General features: G+C 49.5%; 2 protein-coding genes across 2 annotated transcripts; one reads left to right on the forward strand and one right to left on the reverse strand.

The window, feature by feature from the left end:
- Positions 1–9677: 9677 nt before the first annotated feature.
- N7503_011165 (ATP-binding cassette glutathione S-conjugate transporter YCF1) lies at positions 9678–14578 on the reverse strand (the record flags this gene model as incomplete). The annotated part of the gene is made up of 6 exons (XM_057070711.1): positions 9678–9938; positions 9992–10083; positions 10137–10205; positions 10262–10416; positions 10466–14217; positions 14291–14578. The coding sequence occupies 6 exons, from the start codon at positions 14576–14578 to the stop codon at positions 9678–9680; spliced, it is 4617 nt and encodes a 1538-aa protein (XP_056917322.1).
- Positions 14579–15867: 1289 nt separating this feature from the next.
- On the forward strand, positions 15868–17842 carry N7503_011166 (putative C2H2 finger and ankyrin domain protein; the record flags this gene model as incomplete). Its single annotated transcript, XM_057070712.1, has 2 exons — positions 15868–15916; positions 15966–17842. 2 exons carry the CDS (start codon positions 15868–15870, stop codon positions 17840–17842), a joined length of 1926 nt encoding a protein of 641 aa, XP_056917323.1.
- Between the last annotated feature and the right edge of the window lie 151 nt (positions 17843–17993).

The raw sequence follows: 17993 nt of genomic DNA on the forward strand, positions 1-17993 counted from the left end.
GTTGTATACACAATATCTTGTTGGGGGCCACAGGATGAAGCACTGTTGGAAGTGGGTCGAGGGAATGTAGAATGTAGAAAAAAAAAGTATCGAATCTGGGAGGGAAGAGCAGGGTGTTTAAATTAATCCAAAAGAGATCAACTGGAGGTCCAGGGCTATTTCAGTTTCGTGGTTGGCAGCGATGGGGGGTCAGATCTGTACGCCAAAGTACATTTTCTTTTTCTTTTTGGGATTATTATCTTGATTATTCGAATGAAATTTTTTTTCTTATTTGGATTTTAATTAAAAATCCATTTTTTAATGTCAAAACCCCCATCAAACACTGTGCCACATCGAGCATGGATGATCCCTGTGAGCATCAGAAAGCCGGGGGATCCCCGGCAGCATTTTTTAAATTTATTAATTTCTCTGATCGCGCTACGGAGTATGCAGGCTGCGTATTGGAGAGCAACTTGCAGTAGTCGTTTGTTAGTACGCATTTAGTGCCCATTGGTTGTCCCGATCTAGACATTAATCCCTGTCCAAACTAAATGTAGATCGCTGACATTTTTGGGGTTCAAAATGATTTTAATTCCATGACAGTCTCCACTGCTCCCGGCTCGGAAGCACTCCCCAATAGAGACTGGTGCTGTCGATTATCGATCGCCTAGCCCCTCTCCTTCCAGTCTCCACCTCCCGGGATGTCATGGCTGTCAAATGTACGTAGTGATGTAGAGAACTGACAAAGAGCGAGGCAACCGGTTCTATTGACCGTTTCCACCCTTAATCGCAAACGTTTGACTATCTGGTCCTCGGGATAAAGCGCCCCGCGGATCTACGTTGAACCAGTAATTCCATTCTTTGTTTATTTCCATGGAGCTCGTTTAATTTCTGGTCGCACCATGCTCTAATGTCACCTGCTGTACAATTCGTGTTCAGTCAAGTCCGCACAGGCCCAGCCTTGCGTCGGGGCCCACGTAAAATATTAATGTGGCTATTCTTAAGGTACAATGCAGATCAACTTCAGCTGTCGGAGGTTCCGTGCAGTGGGAATGCTGCAGAGTCAGGAACCTCCTATTTAATTCGGTTTTGTTTTTTCTCGTGTTACGACGGATACGGGGAGAATTAGCCCTTGACAAATCATAGGGAGCGAACTGCATGTGCTAAGCGTAAGTTTCCACCCCAAAACCACACTACTTTGCTCGGTGCTCGAACAGACCCGGATCTCTGGCTGATGTGCCCCGGCGCTAGTTGCAGGGCCCATCTTGTCCAATGGGCTAGCTCAACCGCCGTGTGGCCCTCCACGCCATCCCCAGTCCGTGAACCTATCAAGATCAGGGCTTGTGCGTGGCCCAACATCCTGGATCCTGGGAAGTTCCCAGAAATGACTCGCTGATAGGGTCTCGATCCAGTTTAAAGACATCATATTTGTCGATCTCCCTTGAAACCCAGGGACTTGGATATAACGGGAGCCCGCGGGGTTTACCGGTTACCAGGATATGACTACAAACGTTTTCTTGTCTTCAGCTGGGAAACGGCGAACCCCTGAGATCAGACCCTTGGAAATCTCGCCAAATGAGGTGAACATGAATCTCGGAGGATGAATACATAAGCGAATGCATCAAAGCACCGGGATGGCGGGTCAGGACCACTGGTCTATTCTAGCCGCGTACATTGAGTGAGGCGCTTGGCTCTAGCACAAATCGAGACAGGTTGACGAAAGCGGTCCTTTTGAATTTACAGTATCGGGGGACGCCCATGATCTCTCCGAGAGGTTAAGCGCTGTACTTTTGAATCGAGTTTCTTTGTTTCGGCAACAATCGCTCTTTAACCCCACTTCCCACCCTAAAATTCCTGATCAAGTTAAATTTGTCGGAATGAATTCAACACTAAAATCACAATAAAATAAACTAGTGCTTCGGGGAGGAACACCTGAGCCCAAGGGAAAGAGAATTTCCACCCAAGCGACTGTCACTGTGCCCATCTCCCGCAGGTGGACTCGATAGAATTTTCTCAGAAGGCAAACGATACTATATTTACGACATGCACCAGATCGGGGCACACAGATCAAGTAAAATGAGTTGCAGCAACTGAGTGGACCTGCACAATTCATCGTACCTGCGTGTTTGATCTTACGCACTTTCTCAAATTGATTAGGTTTTTCAATTTTGAGTAATCTCCCGATCCTAATATTCCGCCACAAAGACATATACAAAAGAACGATCATCGTTGCATTCGCCTAAGAATTAAGTTGCCACACAGCCTGTGTTTCCCCAAGCTTGTCGTAACCCCTGTACTTTTGACCGTTATTTGTCATTATACCCTGGTCACTCCTAGTTCCGTATATAGAGGAAATCCGAGAACACTAGCAACGGCTCGAGAAGCCGCGCGAGCTACCAACCCCACTATCAATCGCAAGGGGGTTTCGCGCGGAAAGTCTTTGTTATCGCCCCTCTATGGATCCTGTCAACTGATTTGTATTTGCCTTAATTTTCGGTTTCTTTTCCTTGTTTTGCTTTACCCCCACTACACCACCAGGCTCCATCTTTCTGTACAATGCAGAATCGGGATGCCCGTCAAAACGGTCAATGGCTGAAAAAGAAACGGAAAACGCCAGATCCTGTGATGTGCAGGGCCTAGGCTCCCGATCAATGATGTGACAGGCTGATCCGAGTTCCAACATACGCCAACTCCCGATGCCGTGCTTCTGATTGGTCGATTGGAATGCAGGTCTTCCTGTCACATCCCTGCTATAACTTAGAGTTGAGCCACAACGTGGCTCAGTCACAGCTATTTTCAGCTTACTACGGAGTACCTGCCACACTTAACGTAAGGCGCACCGCCACAGGCCCGTCCACTGTGGTCGCTTCTCATGCTCCGATAGGTTGATCTGTGGTGGTCCAATTAAAAGTGGTGGAAGCCATTAAGCCCACAACACGCCAAATCCAGATTGAAGTGCAGATAAAAGCTACAGGGGAGCTCCCTGTCCACTATAGCAAATCATCCACATTTACTCATTAGCGACCAGATTTTCCAACCTGTTTGCACAAAAGAAGAAAATGAACTCCTAAAAAAAGGAAACACCGTCATGTTCGACAGCCAACGCATCTTGACAGGACTTGGCGAACTTAGTGGTGGAGATTAGTTTTTCTTTTTGGAAGATAACTAGATGCTGTCTAGGTAGCAAACAAAAGGAATCACAGTTAGCTACAGAAAACACTGTACAATATTCACGACAGAGTAGCGTTTGACACATGTTCTTATTTGCTTAATTATCCTGTGACCGCTATTACCGCCACGCTAATATCCATTTCCGATGACCGATGTACGATCGAGATTATCATACAAAGCTCCCGGAGCTGTTCGGTGGCTTATAAGATGATTGTCTGATGCAATCACCCTGAAACCTTGGATTGAGGCGTTGCCTTGGCTGGTGACAGCGGGAGGGTGCACTGACAGTTCCCCGAAAAGGGGTGGGGTTGGGCGTCTTTTTTGAAATTGGTGGGGGCTTTTTTTTCGAGTCAAGATCATGACCGCATGGAGAACTGAACTGAGGTGATTGCACTTGATCTGCAGCTTCTTCATGTCTGTTCCCGGGCGCTTCATGTTGGAACGGTTTATGGTTACATTGTTTGGCTCACCGCCACTGAGTACATAGAAGAGTCGGTACTTTTTCTTCTCGTTCGCACTTTCTTCTCTAGTCTCTCTTGATTTTTTTCTACAAAATCTTCCAAGAGGTCCAGGAGCACAGTTCGTATTGATCGCGAGACAGGGGGGCGAGTTCTAGATATTTAGCGCGAAAAGGGGAATATTGAATTGAAAGTCTGGAAGTCAGTTATCGAGACCGCGATCGAGACCGTCGTTTCTAGTTCTGCAATCGAGAATGAAAAAGTACGCCGCATGCTCTCGTGATCGATCAGAAGTCATTATTGCCTTGAGGGGACAGCGAGGTCAATGGAGGCGAACCGGGGATAGTCGTCTCGTATCCAGAATCCTGAATGATGAGGATTGTCGTTGCCGTCTACTCTATTTGATTTCTCGGGACAGAGTAGACGGGCCTCGGAAAAGCACACGACTAACGCACCGGAGGGCGAGTGACCCAGCAGCCGCCCGCCCGATCGTGCAATGGTTTGCATCGATCGAGCTCTCATCGGTCCCCAAAACAGGTGGTATGTCGTCATCTATGGCTTGGGGCGGAGGTCGGGCCCTCCAGGGGTCAAGTATGCTGACAGGATAGTTCATGGTCATCTGGTCTGGGAAAGTAGTACTTTTGAAGAGATCGATCTGGTTGGCCCAAGAGATCCAAATCTGGGAGCTCGCTTGAGGCCCAGACTTCAACCCCCGCCAACCTCATCAGTGGCTGGGGGCGGCCCGGGGATTCCGGTCCGGACACGCTAATGCTGTCAACTACCCCTGATGCGGTTTAGAGCGGGGTCCACATGGAATCCCAGCAATAGGGTCAAAGTTGGCAATCATGGGGAGCCCAGGCACAAATCGCCCAAACCCGGGATTCTGGAATTTCGATGCGATTTCTATATGATCTCAGATCGAACTCGATTCGTGCATTTGAGATTGAGGGTGCCCGGGGTATGTTTCAAGAACGGGTTCCATGTCAGATTTCGCCTATATTTGGGGAAAGGCTGGAAAAAAACCCCGAGGATTATGTCAGGGAAATATGACGTGACGCTTGCTATTATCCCATACATTGAGACGTCAAGTTTGTATACTGCGTGAATGCAGATCCGTATTTGAGGAGCATTCAATCATGCAGCCAATACCTGCAAGAAGCGACCCTCCTCCGTCAATACAATTGATTGCTATGACAAACATGAAAATTCTGCTCTGCAGCATTGCCTGTTACCTAAAGCAGATTCAAATAAAAAGCAAAGTGAAACTGCAGGTAATTATTCCTAATTTCCCCATGGCCCCATGCGCTATGTCCAATGTGTGGCCTCAGCGCAGGGCAGCCCTACTGCACCATCCACTTGGAAAAGCCACAGTAGGTCTTAAGTCCATCTTATTTCCCTCGTATTACAACGGATTGCATAATGGGTACTCCCGGACGGAAGACATGCTCCGGTTTGACCTTTTGTCGCGTTGACGCAACACATGCAACAGTCTATGGCTTTGCCCCTGGTTCACAAGCGTTATGCATCTCGATGAGCCAATCAGCATCAACGCCTAGAATCGGTGTCGGTGACACCTGTCGTTGCAAACTCGACTGTATCGATAAACTTAAGCGGGTGCTGCGGAAGAAAACAATTCGGGTGCACAGAGCACAAAGCACAGAGCATCTGCCGCGTGGATATGACACCTGGTCCTTGCTTATGGTTAAAAAAAAAACCTGCGGGAGATTGCGAACTGAATTTGCCGGTTCTCGTACTTTGTTCCTTTTGTGATCGACCTACTACGTATTCCCAGGTTGCATGAAGGTCCACATGGGTGATTACTAGTGGAGTCTAGTGGGGGGATCGACCCAACTTCACTTTGGTCAGCAAATAAATGGTGTCAAAATCAAAGAAAGAGCCCTTGCGTTCGTATATTGAAGGTTCATTTCCCCCTTTCCTTCTTTCAGGTCAACGTGGCTATTATATGCAGCGGGTAACCATGTGTCTTGTACCGAGGGTATGCATGCAGTATAGTATACAACAGTAGACAACAGTATTCATACGTCACTCGCTGCAATGTGAAATTTTCAAATGTGAGATCTAAATGAGCACATACAGCAAAAATTCATACCCGGAATAGCGGAGGATCTGAATCCCGGATACCTGGATACTCGACTGGAGCCCGAGCTCCAAGCCCCGTCATTTCCGCATCCACAGATCCTTGCGGAACGCCTTCTCGAACTTTCACCCCCAACCAATCAACCTGCATTAGCGCGGCAGGCGCTTCATCGGCTAAGTCAAATGAGTGAAGGGTTCAAACTTTCCTGACGCGCTAAACAAAAATAAGTTCCCCGAGACTTCCACTCTGAATCCCGCCAGACCGGAAACTTGTTTCTTCATGGCGTGCATTGGTTCGTCCCACTGGAGCGCCTTACACTTTTCGGGTTCTGCCTTTAGGAGCCCCGGTCCGCAACTTCCATCCCGTTCCTTAGCGGAGCTAACTTCTGATCGACTTGACTATTTTTTTCCCTCTTTTCCCTGCTCCCTGAGTGGCCCGTCATCTTTTGGGGATCTAATGCAATGCACTCCAGCCTCGAGGGATGCAGGGACGGACAAATTTCCCGAACTGGCGTTTTTTGAGATCGTCCCTGGATATGCGCGCCCGGACCTAATCGTGTCATGACTGGAAATTGTGTGGCTGAAACAATGTCATGGTGCGTGATCGACTTGGCCCTTTATGTTGTACAAGGTCAAAGAGCCTTGACTTGCATAGCAAGGCCAATGAGCTTTCTGTATCCTCTAGTGTCCCGGTTGGAAAGAAGCCTTTCCCGAAATCTTGACCCATATCCATGTCTAGGGTCACCATTCCCACGGAACTGGCCCACCTTACCCGGGATCCACGCGAGTCGATCGGGATTTGAGCGTGACAAATACTTCATCAGTACTGCATGCCATTATCATCAGTCTATCACGGAGCACCGCTTGGTATACGAAACGTCACTACTATGGAGTACATCTTGTACCCACCATATCCACATGGCAATGATGAACTCCAGAACCTTACAAAAAGTAACCCTATTGGGAAAGTAAACCACCGCACGCGAATAGCTTCAAGCCCGCAACAAAGTATGAACGCCCCCGCCCCCTCACATATCCACTCTCGGACTCGCCCAGAGAGAACAAAAGTACCCACAAACCTTCACACGGAACAGATCCCCATTGCACCATCCTATTTTTTCCTTTCTCCTCCGTGGCTTGAGGCCTAAGCGCCGGGATGCAGCCAGATCTCAGAATCCCGCGATCCTGGTCCGCGATGATGATCATCTGCACCTGGATCATTCTACCAGGATCGGGGACCAAGGGGTCCCCATACCATCGGGATTGATGTGGGTATGGATATGGGTAGAACAGGCTACTGAAGGGGAGAGTAGAGTTACCCCTCCATAAGGCGTAAGGCAATCCCGAATTGTCACCCATGACACCGGTACCGAGGAAGCCTACTTGCCCTTGCCCGGTCCAAGGTTTCCAAACTTCTCGCTAATCGCACTAGCTGCTTCTTGGACAACACATGATTTTGCAAAACCATCTCTCATTGTGGAACACTACAGTGCTACATTAGTGTCGGTGCTGTCGTCGATCTGAGGGGAAATCTGAAGAGGCTGGCTGAGGAGCCTGCAAGAAGTATCCGCAAGCGCCTGTAGGGCTAGATGCTCCCGAGAACCAGTTCCACTCGTGTCACTTGAACGGGACGGCTCTGGCCGAATATGGTGTACATGGGACATGTGGTACATGTGCAAGGACTTGTAGAATATCCTGCATCGACGTCACACAAGCAGCTCTTGACAACGCCGCCACCTTATCACCTTTCCCATCTAAGAAACCAAGCTTTCCTTCTTTTTCTATTTGAGTGCTACACCGTGGAGAGTAGTTAGTCGGATATGTTCGGGGCTAAAAAGGAAACGTTACTCCGGTATGAATGGACCCTCTCACCAAACAAAGAAAATAAAATGGCTGGGCCAATTCTAGCCAGTAAGATGGAATGGAAGATCCGAGAATCATCGTAATCCATCAATGAGGTCAAATGACGCCCCTCTTTTTCTCTTTTTCCTGCCCCTCTTACCCTGTCGAACAACCTGCAGACGCCCAACACAGATCCCGATGCAAGATAGATCTGCCATCAGATTATGAATATGATCTTGACCGGGATTTGAGCTTGGAATTTCATGATTGGGTCATCGGTGCTCCGTGGCCCATTGAACAAGATTGCTGGAACCGCATCCTGTATCCCCGGAAGGTTAATCTCCAGTCCATCTAGAATCAAGACGGGAAAATTTATTCGTGCACTGACCGCTGTCAGAGCCCACCCCTTGCCTGGACCAGTGATAGCTGAAACGAAGGTCCGGGAGTGTAGAAATGCTCTGGCGATATCCAACCAGGGAAAAAACATGGGGTAGATCAAAGTCCAGGAAGGTTCCTCCCTTCGTAACGCTGTGGGAGCATCCAGAGGGGCATGGCATGCAACATCTGCTGTGCCACGCCATAAATCTGATATATAGACTTCTTTTTCCGATTTCCCTTTTGCCCCTCTTCCCCTCCATACTCAGGTACAATGCATATCATTACGTAGAGCGTAGAGATCCGGTTACTCGAATCTTGGAAATCGGAACAACTCTCGGACTTCTTCTCCTTTGAATCGGATACTGTCCTACCCACCCACGCTTCGAACCTGCATATTCCACACATACAGTACTGCAAACCCCATCAAGCTGAATAAACCTAATCGCTTCTCACGAATGAACTTTCCATTCTCCTATTCCCCTTAGCCATGCGTTTCTCATCGACGCATGCACAATGCACATGTACTCCAGACGTACTCGGACCCAGTTTAGACGATGTCCCGCACACATGAGCAAGGGGGTGCTGTATACTCGTATACGTTGCCACTATTGAGGGGATACGTGGAGAACTAATGCAAACAGCATCCTTCAATTTCGCTTCTATTTTCCTCCGAGTGTACAATGCATTGACAAGGATCTATTTGAATTTCCAAGATCTATTCTTGGTCAATGTGAGCCTCGAACGAGAGCGGATGTGGGTTGTGGTGGCGTAAGATATCCAAATCGATCTAGATTGATGTGCATGACCATGTGATTTCAATGAAAAGATTCCAAATGGCAATTATCTCGTTATCTCTTTAAATCGTCTTTATCTCGAGGACTAAGCACTGGAAGCGGTGGAGTGCGCTTGGTTCTGCTGTTCTTATGTGCATTGATGTGGGTGATGCCAGGTGGCCCGCTTCACCGCTACAATGGTCACGGTGTGAATCCTTTGATATAGGATGTCACCGCCACGTTTGGTGCACGGCGCTACTGCAAATGATCATGGCAAAACTGGGTTGGAGAAGCACGAATGTCCGAGCATTTGGGGGTCTGTCCTTTGGGACACGCAAAGACCGTTTTTTTTTGCATAGGCGTAGATTCATGGATCTTGATCCGCCGATGGTTTACTTTTTTTGTGGCTTGTGGTTTGCATTCTGCAACCAAGGATCAGGTACATGTATGTGCTAATGATTGTATTTTTCAATGCTATGAACAATCGAATTATCCTGTACAGATACGCAATCTGGGTTCACAGATGGCCAAGAAGAAAGCAATATGGTGAGAAAAGAAATGAAGAACAAAACAAAGCACTTTTCGAAGTATCCAAGGACCAATCAGCGGTGCTCGATTGCGTTGCATCGACCATAGGAGACAGGAGTCGATGTTTGTTTTGCAAATGGCAAAAAAAATCCTTCTTCTTCACCTGCCAGGGGCTCCTTGTCCAAACCAAGTTCCTGAGCAGGGATGTATGCCAGTTCTGCACAGACACCCGCACCCACTGTGGCGCGGGGGTCAAATCCGCGGCTTGACCCAGGCAAATTGGAAATTGATTGAACAATCAGCATCCAGGCTCCAACGATCGACCTGATGGCTCCAAGACCCGGACTCCCCGAGCCACTCAGAATCATGGAGCTGGTCGCCTCTAAAGCGCAGACTGAGCACTCCGCCGCGTCATGCGGGAACGCCTCGCTAATTACGACCGATGGCTGTTTTACGCTATTTGCGAGTTGGCGAGACTGTCGCCTTCCAACAGGCCAGCCTCCTTGGCGAGTTCGTAGAATTTGCCGCCTTGCTTGATAAGCTCTGCCGGGGTGTCAAACTCCGCCACCTCACCCTTATCCAGGACGACGATTCGATCGGAATCGATGATGGTGTTGATGCGGTGCGCAATCGTAATGATAGTGCGGTTTGAGAAAATGTCGCTGCGCAGGGTGCGCTGGAGCAGCGCGTCAGTCTCCACATCGACCGCGGCCTGTTGGATTTGTTAGCCGATGCTGCTTATTTGATAAAAACGGTTGCACTCACAGTAGCCTCGTCCAGGACAAGGATGTTGCTAGGGGTTAAGAGAGCCCGAGCGAGCGAGACCAGCTGGCGCTGACCTTGACTGAGATTGGATCCTGTGACCTAGTTAGCGGCCAGCGAATGTGGAATTGGTTAGGGTTATTCTTACCTCCTTCCTGAATAGGAGCATCAAGCTGACCTTCCATCTGGGAGACATGATCCTTCAATCGGGCATGGTCTTCATGTAATTAGCTTCCTTCCTCGCTAATGATTGTCGTAGAGGTTTAAACTTACCTAGTACACTCCATAGTGCAGTATCATCATGAACATGTCGAGGGTCCAAGTTGTCACGCAGCGTCCCTTCGAACATGGCAGGATCCTGGGGAATAATAGCCAGGCGACCCCGGAGATCAAACAAGCCAATTGTCGACACATCGAGACCATCAATACTATAGCAACGTCAGAAATGTCATTTGATAACCGTGGGAGCATTCTTACCTGATATTACCACCGGTAGGCTCAATGAGTCGGAATAGAGCCAGTGTGAGGGAGCTCTTTCCGGCACCAGTGCGACCAACAACACCAATTTTCTCGTGTGGCTTGATATCGAGATTGATGTTCTTGAGGACCAGGTCTAGGCCCTCGCGGTAGCGGGTACTGTAGTTCTTGAAGGATACGGCACCTTGAGCAGGCCATCCAATGGCAGGTCGGTGCTTGAAGATCACCTCCGGTGCCTCACTGGGCAGATTGGCATACTCAAGAACACGCTCGACAGAGACAATGTTGGTCTCAACTTCAACGGTCTGACGAACAATCCAGTTCAGAGACTGGGTGATCTGAAGAGCGTAAGACATGGCCAAACCGACCATACCTGCCGAGACACCGCTGCCAGTAGAAACCGAAAGGATCGCGAGTCCGGCAGAAGACAGGATAATGATCGATCCGATAAACTCGAGACGAACGGCAAGCCAGCGGTTGGCACTAATAGACGGGAAGAAGGCCCGCAGATTGGCGTCCATTCGCCACTCGTTCTCAAGAGCAAAGCGGTTCTCCTGTCGGTAGGCACGGATGGTAGAGATGCCACCTAGGGACTCCTGGAAATGGGCGAAGATTGGGCTACGGGTCACGCTGTCAAGACGCTTCAACTCACGAGAAGTTCTCAGATAGTACTTTTGGTAGCTGAGGTAGACGTAGGCCAGTGGGATGACCAGCAACAAGAAGGCAGGCGTGGAGCTCGCGATGACGACCATCGTGAACATTGCGCGAGCAGCGTTGGCGAAAAGCATGTTGAAGGTACGGGCAAGAACCTCATCAACACGGTAAATGTCGCTGGAGAATCTGTTGAGAATCCGACCAGATGGGGTGGTTTCGAAGAATTGCATGGGCGAGCGGAAAATAGCAAACGCCATCCGCTCGTGCAGCTTGCGAGAGGCCTCAATAGAGCAGAAAATCCACAATATCAAGTTCTGCACAATAACCAAGAGGGAGGCGCCCAGACCAAAGGCTAGGTAGACACCAATAAACATACCCGTACTTTCATTACCGCCTTTCTGTTCATTGGCTTCAGTCCAGCTCTTTAGCCAATAGTTACCAAGCACCTGGGAGGTTTGGGCTGCCAGCATAGCGATCAAGTAGAGAGTGACCGCAGCAATGTTGCTATTCTTGGCGTACTCGGCATACACACTCCACTTGACCTTGCCTTGCTGAGAGGTTTCCTCGGTTTGCTTGCTCTTGAGAACGTTCTCCTCGTCACCTAACTTGCGTCTGGGGCCATGCCAGGTGGCAGTGCTAGCGCGGCGTAGAGTGGCAAGGCTGTTCTTGCGTCCAGGTCCAACCGATCGTTTGATTGGGACAAGAGAACCGGGCTGTTCCAATCCTTCGCTGTCCGAATCATCTTCATTGTCGAGGATGGCTGTCTCCTCGGAGCCTTCGTGGCTCGCAAGTTCGTCATCAGAGCCGACAGGAGAGGGTTCTTCGGATTCCACCAAGTTGTTGCTCACAAGACTGGCAATCTCGCCCTTCATAGCCATGAGTTGCTGATATGTGCCTGATTCAATAATAGTCTTGTCGCGAAGCAATCCAATGTAGTCTGCTTCCTTGAGCACTGTGATGGCATTGGTGGCAAGGATTCTGGTTTTACCGCTCAAAACTCCGGAAGGACCAAGAACCTTGTTGATGATATGGCGGCCAACGTGTTGATCAACAGCCGAGAGAACGTCGTCTAGAAGATAGATATCTGCACGAGCATAGACAGCTCGGGCGAGTGTCAACCTAGCCTTTTGACCTCCGGAAAGAGAAATTCCACGCTCGCCAACTTCAGTCTGATCCCCATCGGGCATGATCTTGAAGTCATCGAGCAAAGCGCAAGCCTCCACGGTGAGGTCGTAGAATGCAGGATCCCATCGGTGACCGAAAACAATATTCTCCCGAACGCTTGCGTTCATCACCCATGGTGCCTGTGCAACGTAGGCAACGCGACCTCGCACGACCACTTCACCCTTTTCCTTCCATAATTCACCCAATATCGATTGGAGCAGAGATGATTTTCCAGCACCTACGCGACCAACGATACAGCTTAGCTCGCCCTTGCGTGCACTCAAATCAATGTTTTCCAATACAGTAACACCAGAATAGCGGTTCCAGGTAAAGGACGCGTCGCGAACACGGACCGATTCATCACCGGCATGTTCAACGGGGTCTTGGAGGATGACAGCCCCCGTCTGCAGTTCGTCGGCAAGGAAATAATCAGTTAATCTCTTCACTGCGACAGAGGATTCAATAATCGAGGTGATGACCATTGGCAAAATCGAGAGCGGGAAAGTCAGCAGGTTGAAGAGAGTCAAGGCAGGGAAGACGATATCAGTGGTCAAGGGGCGGTCACTGGTCAAAACAAAGACAGTAAATGTCGAGCAAGACACGAGGAAAGGAGTTGACGTCCAGGTAAAATTCGCCACGGACTGCGTGGCACCGATCTTGCGAAGGGTGTTGAGTTCCAGATCATTTCGGATGTGGCTGAGCTTGTTCATGAAAGCCGTATTCCAGGCATAGAGTTTGATACTCTTGATGTTGTTCAGAATCTCAGTCATAAGGCGAGTTCTCGAATCCTTGTTCTTCATCTGCGTGATCTGCAATTTCTTCATCAACCGGGCGATGACTCCGTTGAGCGGAATCATGAAAATCATGACAGCCACACCAGCGAACATGCTCGGTCCAAGCAGCTGGTAAAGAGAAAGCATGCACAGGGTGATTTGGAAGGGTGCAGAAAATAGCTGAGTACCGAATTGAGTCAAGTCCGAAAGGCGCTGTTGATCAACAGCCATATGGTTGACGATATCGCCAGTGGTCTTGGACGAGCGGCCCTCGCTCGACAGTCGCAGAGATTTGGCATAAATGAGGGCTGTCAAAGATGACTTCACCCGCATGCCACAGTCGAAGGCTCGCTGGAAGTACTGGTGCAGACAACTTGTCTGGCAAACTGAGACAATAAACATAGCCAAGGCAATGGCAACACCGCGGATGACTGGCTGAGGATCAGGGCGTCGGTATGAATCAATAAAAGTGATCAGGTACCGCAGGAGCTGTGGCTGCACGAAGGCAAGCATATCACTGCCCGACTTAATGATGGCACCACGAATATAAGGACCGCCAAACGCCTTGAATAGTGCGATCCAAAGAGATGGCTTTTTCTTTTCGAGCTCTACCTCCCAGGCGCTACTAAGGTCGTCAAGAGTGGCACGGGTGGTATCCCGACGACGAAGGTTCCACAGGTCATCTTGAGTCAGGTAGTTGCTGTACCCAAACTTCATCAATGGGGTCATCCAACCAAAGGTAAGGACCGAAAAGATATCGGCATAGTTGTAGGGGCATTCATCCTCATCGCCCAGCGCATCATAAGCACTCTGCTTCTTCGGAACAAAATACTCGAGCACGAATTCCAGTAGCGCCAATCCCAGGCTGACGTTGATGCAGACGAAATATGGTAGACTGGTCAAGTACTCCTGTCGGGAGACAAGGGATTGCAGCTTGACGGCATAAGCGATAATGAAGAAGAGCCAGTAAAACAGGACCACCCCATTTGGCTGGCGACTCCGCCAATGCTCAAAATACTGCACTGCATAGATCACACCTTGCGAGGCAAAGGTCAGGACCGATGACCAGAAACGGAAGTCGGCCCAGAAGCTGTTTGGTTGTGTCTCGGCTAGAATGGCTGTTTGAAGGGCAGTGACGAATAGCAGATGAGCGAGTACGACCTATATCGATTGGGAATGTTAGTAACGGATAGATCTGCATTCACGGCGAAAAAGCGATAAGGGATTCACGAACCAACTTGGCGTAGAAATGCCAGTTCTTCGAGACTGGCGCAGGAATCCGCTTCTTGAGCAACAACCAGAGCGCACCAGCACCACCGAGTAAGCCCCAGGCAGCGACAACGGCGACGGTGACGTCCAGAAAGCACGGGGTGAGGTGGAAGCCCGTGGAGCTCATCGGACCCCATCCTTCCGAATCGCCGCAGAAAGAATGCCGTTGACGATCAAAGACGGATACGAGATGCGATTGCGAGACTCCCAGTTGGGAGTCCCCCAGAAACACCTGGGAAGAGCCGTCCAACATTTTCGTGTCAAGCAACAAGATCCCAGTGTTCCATTCGGGTTTGCGCAAGAAGAAAGTCAAGTGAGTCGGGAAACTCCCAAGGCTAACGGTTGCTTAGTAAAAGACCGAGCTTCTGACGCCGTAAATTCCGGTCGGCCTTGCTTACCGCAACGAGCCCCAGTCCCAAAGTGGAGACTCCCCACTGTATGACAAAAGCAAGGATTCTTGGGGTACACCCTAGGATCTAGAAACTGCTTTGGACAGTACTCGATTTGCAGCAATTGAAAATAATTTAAGATGTTGTGTTTTACACATTTCCCCCTCCCGGTCACGTGGATTGATGATAAGCAGTAACTAGGCCCAATGCGGGCTTAGATCCCACGCTGCAGCTCCTATCAAGAACTATTATCCTCAATATTTGATTGGGCCTTTAATCATCTATAAGTTTATGAGAATACTTAAGCCATCTCCAAACTCAATTTTTTGGGTAGAACCTGTTCGGGTCCTTGCATATGTGTTAACCTGAACCCGATTGCCTAAGCGGGGACATATCTGCCCAGCCCTGGAGGTGGACAGCTTGAATATATATCTGAGCCGCCTAGGTACCTTTTATACTTGCAACCTTGGCATGTTTACCCACCTGGTGGGCATATGCAACAGGATACTCATAAACTACCTAGGTGTTCGAACTCGTACATCCTCGCATAGGTTCTAAATGGCAGCTAGAAGTTCGGACATGGCCAGCTACACAATGTTGCTACAGTACCCATACCATACAGTCAGTTGTGGTTGAATACATTTGCGTATGACGTAACACGTGGGCGGTAGTTTTAAGGTAACTAGGTCACCGCAATAAGTAATCAGAGACCAGTCGTAATCCATGGGTCTTCCCAAGTAAAGAAAACACCGTACTATAGTCCTGGAGGGCCAGTGTTTGAAGAATCAAAAGTGGTAATTCACATTGAATTTATGACACGTTCAAATGCGCTTCCAAGGTATTGGCACGCATTCCGACTCATACATCAAAAAAATTTCCAAGGCTCCTCAAATTTGTCCCCACCGTGAGTCATATCGGACAACGATTGTGGTATAGCTTGTCCTGTACAGCCACATTCACAAATCTACCTGCTTTCCACTGCTTAGTGACGGAAGCTGTGCTGTAGCCCCACAGTCTTAACCCGACAGAGAGGTTATTCAACGCAGTTATAAAAGCTCGCTCCTGCCGCCCGTGCTAGGCGGTCAGCACCTAACCCGCGCCGGAAGACGATCATCACTCCGTTCAAAGCACTCCATTTAAAGACTGATTCACCATGGTCGACTCTTCACACCTTGAAGAGCTGTTGAAAAAGCCTTTATACGGTAGGTGCTACCTCAATGAGGGGTAACCTTCTCGCTGACTCGTCAACAGTCTATGACCTTCCGCCGGAACTTCTTGCGACCTTAACAACGAAGACTGAACATCAACCCCTCGACGACCCCACATCCGGTGTCTCTGCGAGAGATACCGAAGCGGCGCAGGACCTTTCCATCGCAACTTCATCATCATGTGCGCTCTGCAAGGTTTCCTATATAAACGTGCAGGAACAGCGTAGCCACGTGCGCTCCGACCACCACCGGTTCAACATCAAAGCGCAACTGCGCGGCAATGCGCCGCTTGACGAGATCCAGTTTGCAAAGGCAGTTGGTGAACTTGATGAGTCGATTTCGGGATCAGAATCTTCGGAATCAGACGAAGAAGAAGCTGATGGTAGCGCCGACACAACACTCACGGCTTTACTCAAAAAGCAAGCAAAGCTGTCCGGAAACAATGACGAGGATGAGACAGTCGTGAAAAAAGGAGTGGCGAAAAATCCCTTGTTCTGGATGTCCAGCTCTGGTCTGCCATCAAATAAGTCGCTAGGCGTCTATCGGGCCATTTTCTCGGCCGCCGAGCAGAATGAGCCGGGTAACTTGGTGGAGACCATACGAAAAAAGCAACTGGCACCAGTGAAGGCGCGTACCAACAATGCGCAAGGCCAGGATCCCGCCGCATCGGGTGCCCATATTTTCATGTGTATGATCGGAGGTGGTCATTTCGCCGCCATGCTGGTGTCCTTGGCGCCTGAGATCCATCGCAAGCAGGGAGGCGTCGAGGAGCGACAGGCGAGAGTCATTGCGCACAAGACATTTCACCGTTATACCACACGAAGAAAGCAGGGTGGCTCTCAATCTGCAAGCGACGCCTCACGAGGTGCAGCACACTCGGCTGGTTCTACCCTGCGACGTTATAACGAAGCTGCACTGGAGAAAGACATCCGGGAGCTGCTTATTGACTGGCGAAAAATGATTGATACTGCCGAGGTGTTGTTCATTCGCGCAACTGGAAACACAAACCGAAAGATTCTCTTCGACAAGCATGAAGGCCAGGTTTTGAAGCAGAATGATCCCCGCATCAGAGGATTTCCTTTCAATACGCGCCGGGCGACCCAGGCGGAGCTTATGCGAAGCTTTAAAGAATTGACTAGGATAAAGATCAGCGAGATCGACGAAGCTGCATTGGCAGCGGCGGCAGCAGCCGCCAAGCAGAAAGAAGAGGCCAAGCAACCCACCCCACGCCCGCAGCCCCAGAAGCAGAAGCTATCGAAGGAAGAGGAAGCTGCCTTGTTGCATACATCACAGATACAGGCCCTCATTCGACGGTCAAAGATTCCTGCTTTGATGTCATACATCTCAACCAACTCCATTCCTCCGTCGTTTGTATTTCAACCTGCTGATTCAACACAAAACTTCCGTTGTCCTATGCCTATTCATCTTGCCGCAAATTTGAATTGTCCTGCCGTTGTGAATGCGCTCCTCACCAGGGCACAGGCAGATCCCACTGTCGTGAATAACGAGGGTAGGACACCTTTTGAGCTTGCGGGAGACCGGGCCACACGTGATGCCTTCCGTATTGCACGCCATGAGCTAGGGGAATCTAAGTGGGATTGGACGGCCGCTAAGGTCCCATCCGCGGTGTCAAAGTTAGATGTGGAAAGCCGGGCTGATCGGGAGCGAATCGCTGCTGAAGAAGAGGAAAATAATCGTCGTAAGGCTGGGTTGGAGCGCTTGCAAAAGGAGGATGCCGAAAGAGCAGCCAAGCAGGCGTATAGACCTGGTGGACGCACCGTTGGAGCTGTTGAAAAGTCAGCTGCCGAGAAACGAGACGAAGAGACACGAGGAATGACTCCTGAAATGAAGATGCGATTGGAGCGTGAACGACGGGCGAGAGCCGCAGAGGAGCGGTTCCGACGAATGCAGGGCAAATGAGTGCACGCATACTGCGTACTACAAATCATCTAATGTTCTTAAACTATTTTGTAACTGGAGGGGATTCGTCCAGCGTTGATTTGCAGTACTCAATTTGCCTTTTTGCCATTCGTGTGGTTTAGTGACAAAATCTTTTGCGATGAATAATGAA

Source organism: Penicillium pulvis (assembly GCF_028828015.1).
Source record: "Penicillium pulvis strain IBT 33274 chromosome Unknown scaffold_8_segment0_segment0, whole genome shotgun sequence".
NCBI classification, from domain to species: domain Eukaryota; kingdom Fungi; phylum Ascomycota; class Eurotiomycetes; order Eurotiales; family Aspergillaceae; genus Penicillium; species Penicillium pulvis.